The sequence below is a fragment of the Marmota flaviventris genome, chromosome 15 (assembly GCF_047511675.1).
Source record: "Marmota flaviventris isolate mMarFla1 chromosome 15, mMarFla1.hap1, whole genome shotgun sequence".
In the NCBI taxonomy this organism is placed as follows: Eukaryota; Metazoa; Chordata; class Mammalia; order Rodentia; family Sciuridae; genus Marmota; species Marmota flaviventris.
Genome location: NC_092512.1, coordinates 59273567 through 59286839, shown reverse-complemented (window position 1 = coordinate 59286839; position 13273 = coordinate 59273567). Strand labels below are relative to the sequence as shown.

At 38.0% G+C, this 13273-nt stretch overlaps 1 protein-coding gene across 12 annotated transcripts in view; it reads right to left on the bottom strand.

Moving 5' to 3' along the window:
• Positions 1-13273, bottom strand: part of Stau2 (staufen double-stranded RNA binding protein 2) — a 313847-nt gene that overhangs the window by 44847 nt on the left and 255727 nt on the right. Inside the window, exon 13 of one of the 12 annotated variants that reach the window (XM_071602284.1) lies at positions 2775-3784. The exons of the other annotated variants lie outside the window; for them this stretch is intronic. Coding sequence (XP_071458385.1) covers positions 3674-3784 — 111 coding nt within the window. The 3' untranslated portion in view covers positions 2775-3673. Of the gene's footprint in view, positions 1-2774; positions 3785-13273 lie in introns of those variants that run through there. 12 annotated transcript variants of the gene reach the window in all.

The window sequence follows — 13273 nt, the reverse complement described above, 5'->3', positions numbered from 1 at the left end:
TATTAATTTTTGGAAATTAGCTAACAGTTTAGAAACTCATATGTAAACAGTATCACTTAAAAAAATACTAATGCTTTTATATTGGAAATTACATTTACTGTGACCAATGGGGGCTGTGTGTCCTATTTTATTTTCTTATTCAAGAACATACATTGTAAGAACAGCACCGGATGACCAACCAGAATAGAATTCATCAGGCCCTTCCACATGTGTCTGAAAACATAGCTGAGACGGATTTGGTGTTACTACAGAGCAACTCACCTTGAGAACATTTGGCTATTTTTACCTGACAACACCCTTTGAAGGACTATTTACCTGCTGTGGGTCATTTCTCTGTGTAAATAGAAATAACCACCTGAAATTGAAACTGTTTACCCACGTCATTCTCTTTCCCCGGGAGTCATACAGCTTTAATTTGCTTACTACAAAATAAGATGGATTTGTTAGGTTTCATACAATTTATTTTCTGGTCATGTACTGTGGTTAACATCCTTTGACTTGGTATTGTGACCCTTATTCAGATTATAAATATGTTTCATTTTTCATGACTGCATAACATTATGATCTGATTCAGTACACTTCTAACAATAGGACATGAGAGATTAAACTAGACCTTAAAAAATGGCCATCAATGAAAACAGAAATAATAACATAAAATACTGAGGTAGATGGTAATGTCTGACTGCATTTCCATCCTAAGGCTCCCAGATGATGGGGTGTAGACTGTACTTTGCTCTCAAGTCTAAAGAAATGGTTACCTCTCTCCTGCTATTGTACTCATGGATGCCCTGATGGCCAGAGGCCCAGTGGACATGTAAAGACAAATGCTCATAGCAGCAGCCAATCTGAGAAGGGGCTTCTGAGTACTGTAGAGATTTTAGTAGAAAGAAGATTAAATGCACACCTTTCCAGTCCTAAGCAAGTGCAGAGGCATGAGGTGACATTAAACCATTTAACAAACAAGATTGAGCACTGGCTCTCTTTATTTTAAATGAGATAATTCATGACAGGGACTTAGCATGGTCACCAGTATGTAACAAACACTTTATTTAAATATCACTAGGGTTACACCTCCTGCAGGAAGTGACATTAAAGCTGGCACTGGAAGGATTAACCTGCTAGAGGGGGTGTGGAGTGTAGAGAGTAGGGACAAAGGAAAAGGAGAACAGTATTGCCCTGGGACACTAAGAGGTTCAGAAGGGGGGGGCATCAAATTACAGGGGACACGACGGGGCTACCCAGATGAGCAGGGAACAGAGCATGAGAAGCTCCATCATGCTCAGTGCAGAGGTAAAAAATCCTAAAAAGCAAAGTTTTTCCCACTGTAGGCTCTCATCTATTAGTTAGCTCTGAAATCACTTTTATTGGGTTTCTGCCAGCACTACTTTTTCAACAAAAGAGACCATAATAGAATAGGATAAGACTGAATAGAAAAATGCAAAGTTTGTTTATACATATATACTTGTTGGGTGGTGATGTTAAATTTACTTCTTATCGTGAGTCACAGTGTAAAGAGCTTGCAGACTGCTTCATTGAAAGCATCAAAGCAGAGGAACAATAGGTCTTGTGCTTTGGAAAATCAGTTTGGCTGTTGTGCAAAAAGGAAAGGAGGGTGACAGATCTGGGTACAGGAGGCACAGTTGCAACAGTCAGGTGAAAATGCTGGTATTCAACTGGGCATGGAACTCATGAAGATGGACAGAAGTTCTAATGAGAGACACCAGGTTATGGGGGAGGACAAGATTAGAAGAAGGTGTCAGAAATGCAATCCAATTGTCTTAGTTTCTGCCTTAGACAACTGGACAGGTCTTACTGTCTCTAGACAAGGAATGCCAGAGCAAAAGAAGGTTAGGGAACAGAAGATGATGATCAGATTAGGACATACTGAAACAGAAGTTGAAAATATAAAGAATGTGCTCAATTTGCATTGCTTTCTCTATAGAGAAAATTCATTATAAATTGTTTATTGTTTGATAATAATAGTATTTAAATGTACTAATGTTAGAATACATAGATGTATGTGTGTGTGAGCGTGTGCAAGGAAATACAGTAAGTACATAAGGGATGTGCAAATGCCAAGAATTTGGAGACAAAGTTTTAAAAAGACATTCTAAAGCCAAGCCAATGCAAAGAAAAATCATTATTAGTAGAACAAGGTTTATAAAGGTTAAAGACATATGTATGAGCATCTAGCACAACACCTGACAGATCATAGATGCTCAAAACAGTTACTTTTTCTTTCCCTCTATTTTCCTATACCTCATCAATAGATCTTAAGGTACAGCTATTTACATGGGTAATATGACAGGACACTTGATAGCCAGATTTACAAATAGCTGATTCATAAAACTGAGTATATTCTCCTGTATAAAGGCAAGAAGTTAATGGACAAATTCATGATACATCTCTAGTAAATGTACAGAAACTTAACATATGCATTTTGTGTATCTTGCCTCTGTCTCATTTTAAGCCTTTTCCTTAATTCCATCACCTAAAAATTTCAAAATACTCAAAATTTTTAAAAAAGTCCAAAGCCTATAGATAGGTAGGTAGATGGTTGAAATTGATGGATGGCTGTATTTCTAATTATTAATCCAAGAACTATGAATTTGGGTAGCTGGGTCAGTTCCCTGAACCTTCTTTCTTTCTTTTTCTAAAAGTGTTTATTATGAATTAAATTCAGATGTACAAATTGACAGAGAGTAGTGTAATGAAATTCCATGAACTCATGCTTCAGCTTCAACAACTGCCAACTCATGCTCTATCTTTATCTCTGCCCTCACCCATACCCCCAAATCCTGATTAATTCAAAGCAAATCCCAACTACTATATCATTTTATTATAAACGTTTCAGTATTAATATCCACAGGGTAAAAACTCTTTTTAAAAAGATAACCACAGCTGGGCATGGCAGCACACACCTGTTTTCCCAGAGACTCTGGAAACTGAAGCAGGAGGATTCCAAGTTCAAGGCCAGCCTTAGCAACTAGTGAGACCCTGCCTCAAAATAAAAAAACACAAAGGAGTGGGAATGTTACCCAGTGGTAAAACACCCCTGGGTTCAATCGCCAGTACCAAAAAACAAAACAAAACAAAAAAACCATAACCCAGCCAGAGTGGTGGCACACACCTTTAGTCCCAGTGACTTTTTGAGGCTGAAGTAGGAGAATCTTAAATTCGAGGTCAGCCTAGGCAACTTAGAAAGACCTTTAAAATCTAAAAATAAAATAAAAAGGCTGGGGATGAAATGCAGTCGTAGAATAACCCTAGGTTCAACCCTACAATCTTTAGAACTGCTAAAAAAAAAATAAGCAGGATATTTTTCAATAAGGATATACTTAAATATTACACATCCATTTAGACCTAAAAAGAACACCTTACTGTGCATAATTGAAATAAAACCTGAAACTTCAAAGTTTCTGAGACGTTTTATAACCATTACATCTCTCAAAATTCTTGAGGAAAAGACATTAAAATGAATGGCCAAGGAGGTGACTCAGGGGGTACAGCACTTGCCCTAGCATGCTCACGTGGCTCATCCCTAGCACCACAAAAACAAACAAACAAAAAAAGACTTCAGAAATAAAGCATTCAGCAGAGTTGCTGTGTCTTTGCTGGGCTCCAGTTTGCCTTCTGACTGGTTTGATCATCTCCCACTGCTTCCTCCTCCATCTCATTGAACACAGAGGCTGAAGATTAGTCTTCTAAAACACAGATCCAACATGTCACATCTTGCTTCAAAGTTTTCCACTGATCCCCACTGTCTGCAGAAGAGTTGAAATATCTAAAAGTGATGAGTGAGGATTAATACAATCTTCCCCAACTACTTTTCCAGTCTTGTGTCCCACGTTTCCTTCACCCCACTATCCTCAGTGCTCTGGCCATGTTGGAATAGTCCCCTCCCCTTCCTCATGCCTCTGTGGTTTTGTTCACGTGGTTCCCTTCTTATGAAGCACAATACTTCTTCTTTATCCAATATATAAATGCGAGTTTGCAATGAAGAGATGAAGATAGGGAATGAGGCATGCCCTTTGCTCTCAGGGAACTCATGACCTAATGGTAAACAGATAAGTAAACAAACAGGTATGGTAAGTAGAGACATATTACTGTGTTCCAGGTTTGGTGATGACACAGGGGGGTTTTGTTGCGGATATGAGATTATTAGTCAACATTTGGAAATACAATGAACATAAAATATATGGAGAAAGGAAAGTTCAATCTAAGATTAAAAAAAACATTAAACATGTAGGATTAATAAATAGCCATAGGATGACTACATCCAAGAGATCAATTTGAAAGCATCTGCAGTTTATTACAGGTAAAGCCTGCAAGAGATTGTAATCACAAACTCAAATATACTTTAAGAAGGCTTTGTTACCAAATCAACACAAACTCTGTGGGAACCAAACTGCAAGTGTTGGCTGGCAAAGGGAGGCTGAGCAATTGGACTTACACATGACAAGAATGAAGCAATTACTTCTGATCAAGAACAAAACATACTAACAAACATGATCAGAGAAGGAAGGAGTTCAGTGTGATGCTGAAATCATGCTATCAAATTTAACAGTAGGCCATACTGGCTGCTGCATATACTCTGATGTCATTTAAATAATGAAAATGGTTTTAAACTCGGGGTATAAAAAGCATAATGCACACCAAAGAAGGGTATTTTATTTAAAGTACACGAATATATGTGCACCCTCCCCCCCAGATATTTATGTGCTCCCACCTCCCAGGTTAAGGAACTGAACATTACTCGTAGTTTGGAAGTTCCCAGAACTCCCTCCCCAACTGTCTTTCACTCCCTTCCAATGAGCGGCAGACATTACCTTGCTTTTTGAGTAATTTTTCCTTATAATTTTGCCATCTAAAAAACACTTAGTTTTAGAAAATGAACTAGCATGAATTAGCAGTCCAAAGAAGGAACAATACTGCTCTTGACAGAGGGTGAGGAGAAGAGAGATAACAGGGGTCTAGTCTGGTTCAGGTTCTTTGAGCATTTGCCGAGCCTCTACTACAGAAGTTGGAGGGAGCTGAGAAACAGAGGCTTGGCAGTAGTGTTTGAACTGTCTGTGGTGTGAACCAGGAACTGACATCCAACAGGTCTGTGGTTCAGGTGTGTGCTGCTCTAGTTTAATTTTTATTATAGTAAAATATCTGTAACATAAAACCTAACCCCCCACTTTTGTATCAGGAATTAAACCCAGGGGCACTCTATCACAGTCATGCCTTTTTATTTTGAAACAAGGTCTCACTAAGTTGCCCAGGCTAGCTTGAACTTGGGATCCTCTTGCCTGTCTCTCAAGTAGCTGGGATTATAGGCATGCACCACGACACCCAGCCCATTTTAACCACTTTTAAAGTACGCAGTTCAATAGAATGAAGCACATTCACATTGTGTAGCCATCGCTACCATCCATCTCCAATTTTTTTTTTTCATCTTCCAACACTGAAGATCTGTATCCACTGAGCATTAACTCCCCATTCCTCTGCCCCCATATCCCATGGCAACCACTGCTCTATCTACTTTCTGTCTTTATCAAATTGACTACTCTAAAGACCTCATATAAATGGAAATACACAGTATTTGTTTTTTAAATTTTTTTTTTAGGTGGACACAATATCTTTATTTTACATTTATGTGGTGCTGGGGATCGAACCCAGTGCCTTGTGCATGCTAGGTGAGCACTCTACCACTAAGCCACAACCCCAGCCCTCACAGTATTTGCTTTTTTAAAAAAACTTTTTTTTAGTTGTAGATGGACACAGTACCTTTATTTATTTATATGTGGTGCTGAGGATCGAACCCAGTGCCTCACAGGTGCAAGGCAAGCACTCTAACACTGAGCCACAACCCTAGCCCCAGTATTTGCTTTTTGTAATCTTTTTTCTTTTCACTTGGCAAAATGTTCACAAGGTTCATCCATGTTTTAAAATGCAGCAGAATTTCTTTCCTTTTTAACGCTAAATAGAATTCCATTGTGTACATAAATCATATTTTGTTTATCTATGCATCCATTGGTGAAGATGGGTATCCACCAATGGATGAATATACTTCTATTTTTTGGGTGTTGTGAATAACACTACTGAAAACATGGGTGTTCAGTCATCTAAGTTCCTAACTTTAGCTCTTTGGGGTGTATAGTATACACAAAAATGGAATTGCTGGACTATAGTTCTATTTTAATCTTTTTAGGAACTACCATATTTTCTGTTATTGATTTTTAATTTAATTCCAGTTTTGCAGAGAACATATTTGTATGAAGAGAATTTCTGTAAACTTTTTGAGGCTTGTGTTGTGGCCTAGAATTTTATGATCTATAGATGAATGCCCCACATGGACTTGAAAACAATGTGCATGAGATGCACATTGTTTGGAGGAGCGTTCTCTACATATCAGTCAGGTCAAGCTGGTTGAGTGTGTTGAGTGTTCCATATCCTCACTGATTTTCTTCTATATGTTCTCTCCATTATTAGGCAAAGGTTGTTGAAATCTGACTGTAATAGTTAATCTGTCTATTTCTCTTTGCACTTCTATCAGTTTTTACTTTTTCTATTTTGAAACTCTGTTTTAGGTACATAAGCATTTAAAACAGTGTTCTCTTGATTAATTGGTCCCTTTATTATTATGCAATGATTTTCTTTATCTCTGATAATATTCTTTGCTCTGAAGTCTACACTCCTTCATATTAATATAAACAGTTCAGCTTTCTTTTGGTTTTCCTTGAATATCTTTGAATGCAGATAATACCCATGTATAAAACAGATGATCATCTCTATGAAAAATCTGATGAAAAGCCTAACACTGATGCCCTAAGATGTTCTGAGTAGTTGAAATATCACCTCTAGAGCAGTACAGGCTCCTTGGACCGCACTCAACATCACCTGAGTGTGGTTAGAAAAGTAAATTTTCAAGATCTGCTTAAGATCTACTAAATCCCAGGAAACTATCTCTAACAAGTACACCTGGGAATTCTGAGGCATGCCGAAGTTTGAGAGTCACTGCCTGCACTCCCTTACAGCTTCTGATTCTAGAATAAGTATTTGAATCAAAATAAAACCAAACAATACTTCTTTGGAGGGTGAACCAACCAAAACTCTCCCTAGTTAGAAAGGTATTTCTGCAATCCACATTTCTATGTTGTTGCCCTAAAGGCCAATTTTTGCATATGTTAATCACATATTAATACTTCTGATTAAATATAACAACAGATTAAATAATTGTACAAAGAACTAAAATTGGTTTTAAATAGAGCTGTATTGCAGGACTACGGGGCAACATTCAACGCTTTGAATTTTCAGCTGTGGTTTTAAAGGTAGGAAATACTGCTTGTGGAAACATTATAATGAATTTTCACTGCATGTAACTAGTGAGTCTTGGGGATGAATCAGAGTTGGGTCTGACTCAAAAATTCCCTCCTTTTAAAACAACTCCGTAGGGCGGAACTTTTGTTTTCCTTTAGGTCTAGTACAGTAGGTGGGCGACTTTCTGAGTAAAGTTTTCCCACTGTGCCATTAGTCTGTGTATACATAGTCTTTTGAGTGCTATCCCAGGCAGGTGGGATTCTTTTTCCTTTTATTTAACTTTACTTTTATACCTGGGGAGCTTCTTTTGCAGCCTCTGGCCTATTGTTTTTTTAAAGCTCCTCTCAGGTATGGGCTGCACTTGGCTCCTCACACATATTAACTCATCTAATCCCCACTCTAGCCCCTCTGGGTGGGTATGACACGCCTTGTCACAGACAGCTGGAGTTACGACCTCACTGCCAGGGAGTCTTCGAATGAGCTGGCAGATCAACTCCCTAATTCCAAGTCCCAGAAAACTCCCCCCAGGGCCACCCTAGCAACTGATTGTAACTTCAAAGAAATGATAAAGGGAAAAAGAAAATCTCAGGATCTTAAAAAAAAAAAAAAAAAACAACAACAACCAAAAACTGTTTTTTAAGTTGAAAATTATAACAGACATTCAACAGTAAACAAGTTAGTTTATTTCAGAACAGGACATGTTTCTAGGCATGAAAACAAAAATCCCAAACCAAACAACAAAAAAACCAAGGGAGAAGAAAGCCTTGGCCGTGCACTCTGAGATAACTGCATGCAAACACGCACTCTGCCACAAAAACCTCATGTCAAAGATGCTACTCCCAGGCACAGTTCCTGATGTCACTTCAGTATGCTGCCTTCCATTTAACATAGGCTACTTATCTGTATTTAAAATGAAGTTTTATAGCTGGGTGTGGTGGCGCATGCCTGTAATCCCAGCGACTTGGGAGGCTAAGACAGGAGGATCACGTTCAAAGCCAGCCTCAGCAATGGCAAGGGGCTTAGCAACTCAGTGAGACCCTGTCTCTAAATAAAATACAAAATAGGGCTGGGAATATGGCTCAATGGTTGAGTGCCCCTGCGTTCAATCCCTGGTACCAAAAAAAAAAAAAAAAAGAAGAAGAAGTTTTATCATCATCATCATCATTGTTTGCAGTGCTGGGGACAGAACCTAGGGCTTTATGCATGCCAGGCAAGCCCTATACTACTAAGTGACACCCTAGCCTTCAAGTTTTATTTTTAATAGGAGTCTTTTATTTGGGTCATTAATTGAGACATAGCAATAATTGCAAATTGTAACATTTCATTTATATTTTATTAATCAAAACCCCTCATTTGCAGAATCATATTAAGAAATTAGAATCAAGTACTAAGTACTTATGCCAAGGTTCAGGTGTAAAGTATGGATGCTATTTAGCCAACTGAGACAGCGTCAAGGGTGGTTTTCTTGGCAAAGAATGCTAAACAGAGCTCCCATGCCTCTTATAATTTCCTTGTATCAGGATCAAAAATAATATTTAGTATTTGCTTTATACCTTACACAAGAATTTTTTAAAAAGCCCATCCATAGAATAATCAATGGTCAGTAAAAGAATGTAAAGCCTAAAACGAGATTCCTTGGAAGATAGAATGGTTTGCACTTTCTGCCCTGGTCTCTTTTTCTAGTAAAAATGGATTTATAGTAAAAGTGTTTTCAACGTGCTACAAACAGATTTAAAAGAATCATTTGGCTTGAAAGAATTTTAACAACATTAAAGAAGAGGTGGCTGTAAAAGTAAAACCAAAAAGCATGTGCACAAGAACATGAAATCAGGAAAAAAACAAAAACCTCATAAATTGTCTACACAATCATGAGTAATTATTGACTTGGTTTGTTATAATTTCAGATTAATCCCTCTTAAAACATGTGATTTACATGTGACCATTTACACAGCTCTTATCTATGATTTCTTTTTTTTAAACGTTTATTTATTTTTTAGTTGTAGTTACACACAATATTTATATGTGGTGCTGCTGAGGATTGAACCCAGGGCCTTGCACATGCTAGGCGAGCGCTCTACCACTGAGCCACAACTCCAGCCCCTTATCTATGATTTTAAAAATGATCAGTTCAAAACTTAATGAATTTTCTTAATATTGAATTTTTTTTAAAAAAATTTAAGTTGTTGATGGACCTTTATTTTATTTATTTATATGTGGGGCTGAGAATTGAACCCAGTGCCTCACACAATGGGTTCTAGCACTGAGCCATGACCCCAGCCCTAATATTGAATTTTTAAACCTTTGAAATCTTATATTTCAGTACTGCTCTTTTAACATTTAAGCAAAGCTGCATGACCTAGGGAAAATTCTATCTCTTCTGATGATTAAATTTCGTAATTGAACATAAAAACATTTGAAACTAGAAGGGCCATATAAATGAACTGTCAGCATATATTACAACATTACAATGTTGCTTAGGTAAGAAAATGCTCCTTGAAGAAGTTGGCACAATGAGAACCAATTGGAAAAAGAGGAAGTAAGCAGTCACTGAAATAATGAGCAGGAATTCCATTAAGGCTCCAGGCCAGGTATGCGAAGGAGGTGTGATAGACATGTAGGACTCCAAGATTAAACGTGTGGGACTGGACTTTGTGAAGGCCCTGCCCACATGCATCTAACAGTGCTATATTTGGTATCAGAGTTTGACTGAAGTGCTGTTTACAAAGACATTGCTCTTTGCTAGCTCTTTCCTTTTAAATGCTAAGGATTTTGTTTCAGCCACAGTGTCATCAAGGGAGCATGTTCACAAGGAGAAGAAAAATAGAGCCATGTCTGGAGTTAGTGTTACATTAAGACACGATTAGTGTTCACTTTTAGTGTCAACAACAATTTAAAAAGCTACATTTCATATAAAGACAGGGATGACAATGACCATGAGGTCATCAAGTCCCTATGCTCCTATCAGTAGGTTCCTTTGGAAACTGCTAATAAATGTAAGATTTTAGAAGCCAACATAATGACATGATATAAAAACAATTTTAAAAATTTGTTATTTATGAGTATGGGAGTATGGAAGAAGGCGTTGTTCTGAAGCTGCTTCTAGAATTGCTACAGAGCATTGGAATCTAGTTCAAGTTAACATAACATCCTGGAGACATTATAAGCTAAGTATTGGTTCTGAGCATACAGTTGTATTACAAATGATTATATAATGGATAGAGGTCAGCTCCATGGATTTGGATACAGTCTTTGAAACATTGTTTCTAGAAGAGAAATGAAGCACTGGAAATGTTGCAGAGTACAACCTAGTTAAGGAATGGCTTTTCATACATGAATTTCAATAAAGTAAGTATTAAGTACTGTTCTACCAACACATCCACCCGCCCCATTACCTACAATGTAAATGTGATAATCTTAGTTTGTAAGGTAGATATTAGTTCCACTATCCAATCCCTAAGTTATAGAAAAGGGTCTCATTTTCCTGTTGATGACGCCTGCTATATAATAAGAAATGAACCAACTTGCTACCAGCTGACTGTATAACCCTGAGAAATCACTCAACTCTGTACAGCAATTGCAAACTCAAACTGGGGCACGCTGGAGGTTAGATTAAATTACTTACAAAGTTTTCTCTAATAAATAAGGATTGACAACTGGCCATGACAGAAGTAAGAGAAATAAACTTAAGGTATTTACTTTTCCCATACCTTACTAATTACTTGGTAACTTTACATCATAATTATACTTGATCCTTCCAAGACCAAATTCAGATATACATATTCTAATCTCATAAGCAGCAGCAGAAAAAAAAGTGGTAATGCAGAGCACCGCCAGAACAGCCCTGATATTTGAATTCCATAATGCATTCCTCAGTTCCAGCAACCATTACAGGTAATTTTTTAAAAATGTTGTTTTGTTTCCCTTATCCTTTTAAAGAACTACATCCCTACACTTTTAAAGTAAATCATTTGGTCAGACACGGCAACTGGGGAAGCTGAGGAAGCTGAGCAGGAGGATGGCAAGTTCGAGACCAACCTCAGTAACTTAGAGAGACCCTGTCTTAAAACAAAAAAATAAAAATAAAAATAAAAAAGAAACGGCTGGGAGTATAGTTAAGTAGTACAGCACCCCTGGGTTAAATCCCTAATACCACAAAAATAAATGAATAAACAAACAAATACATACTCTAAATCATTCAGTTTAATCACACATGAGCATCTTATCTCTCCTGACACAGGTCCAATTCTGTGTACTTAAAAGATGGCACTCTGTCCCTCCAGGAGTTTACAATCCAATTGTCAAGTGGCATAGCATGACAAGGGCACAGTGCATGATGCATGGAAGGTCAGTGAAGACAGAACTAAGAACCAGCTTTTAGCTCGCGACCTGCGCCAGCTTCATGAAAGAAGGTTCGAATCGTGGGAAACCGCTAGGGAGTTTTGAATTAAAGAGATAAGACTCTTTAAAACCAGCTCCAGGAATGGCTCCTCCTAGCTCCAGCCTCAAGCCACCAAATGTTTAGCGAGGTTTACTGAAGAGGGTAGCGAGAGAGAACACGGCAGGGAGTGGACTTTTATTGGGGAACAAAAAATTCTGGGGAAAATCCCATCCAAAGAAGATTAAGGGGAGTGGCATCCCAAGGTCAGGGACCACGATTGGTTCTTTGGGGTAGCAGACAGACACGCCTCTGCAAGGACAAGCCCTCGGACCTGGAGAAGGGTGGAGAAAGCTCCGACACAGCTGTGCCTAAGCGCCTCTCACCCAGCCAGGGAGGTAACTCAAATCACGTGTGAGGACAGCCTCCCACACCAGCTAGAGAATGAACATGCTCTGGATAAAGGCAAACTCTTAATGGGATTTCAAGCACCAATAACTGTGATAGGCAAAGACAAGGAGAAGCTGAGGAGGAAGCAAGAACGATATCCCCTGGAGAATCCAAAGAAAATGGTGTGTGTGTGTGTGTGTGTGTGTGTGCGCGCGCGCGGGCGCGCGCGCATGGAAAAGGCTGATTGAAAGCCTAGGGCATACATCTAGGATCTTGGCTTCTTTTAAGGAATATAGCCAATAGGAGAGGAATTTAAGAGGTCAGGCCTCTTTCTACAGGTATCTAACCTGAACTTGTGCCAATTAAATACATAATACAATACCTCTGGCAGACTGTATAGCCCAATGAACATGAGAATCACATTTTCTCACCACATCTATCCTCAGGACCTGTTATAGCACACTCAAATTTTTTTATATAAATAAGTCAATGGACAAATAGCTAGCTTGATTCATTAAAAGCAAATATGAATTGTGCTCCTATAAACATTGATGTGGCTGGTTGTAGATCTTTCGGATACACTGAGGAGTGGGTCATGGTGGTTCCACTCCTAGTTTTTTGAGGAGTCTCCATACTGCTTTCCAGAGTGGTTATACTAATTTATGTACCACAAACAATGTATGAGTGTACCTTTTCCCCTACATTCTTGCCAACAAGAATTTGTATTCTTGATATTATTTGTATTCTTGATAACTGCTATTCTAGCTGGAGTGAGATGAAATCTCAATATAGTTTTGATTTGTATTTCCCTAATTACTGGAGATGTTGAACATTTTTTCACATACTTTTTGACACTTGTATTTCCTCTTATGAGAAGTATCTATTTAGTTCTTTTGCCATTAATTGGGTTATTTGTTTTTTGGGTGTGTTTTTTTTAATTTCTTTGTGTAGTCTGAATATTAATGCCCTATCTGAAAAGCAGCTGGAAAAGATTTTTCTCCCATTCTGTAAGTTCTCCCTTACATTCTTTATTCTTTTGCTGTGCAAAAGCCTTTTAATTTGATGCCATCCCACTTACCGATTTTTTATTTTATTTCTTATGCAATAGCCAAGCTATGGAACCAACCTAGGTGCCTTCAACAGATGAATGGATAAAGAAAATGTGGTGTATATACAAAATGGAATGTATATATGCTCAGCCAT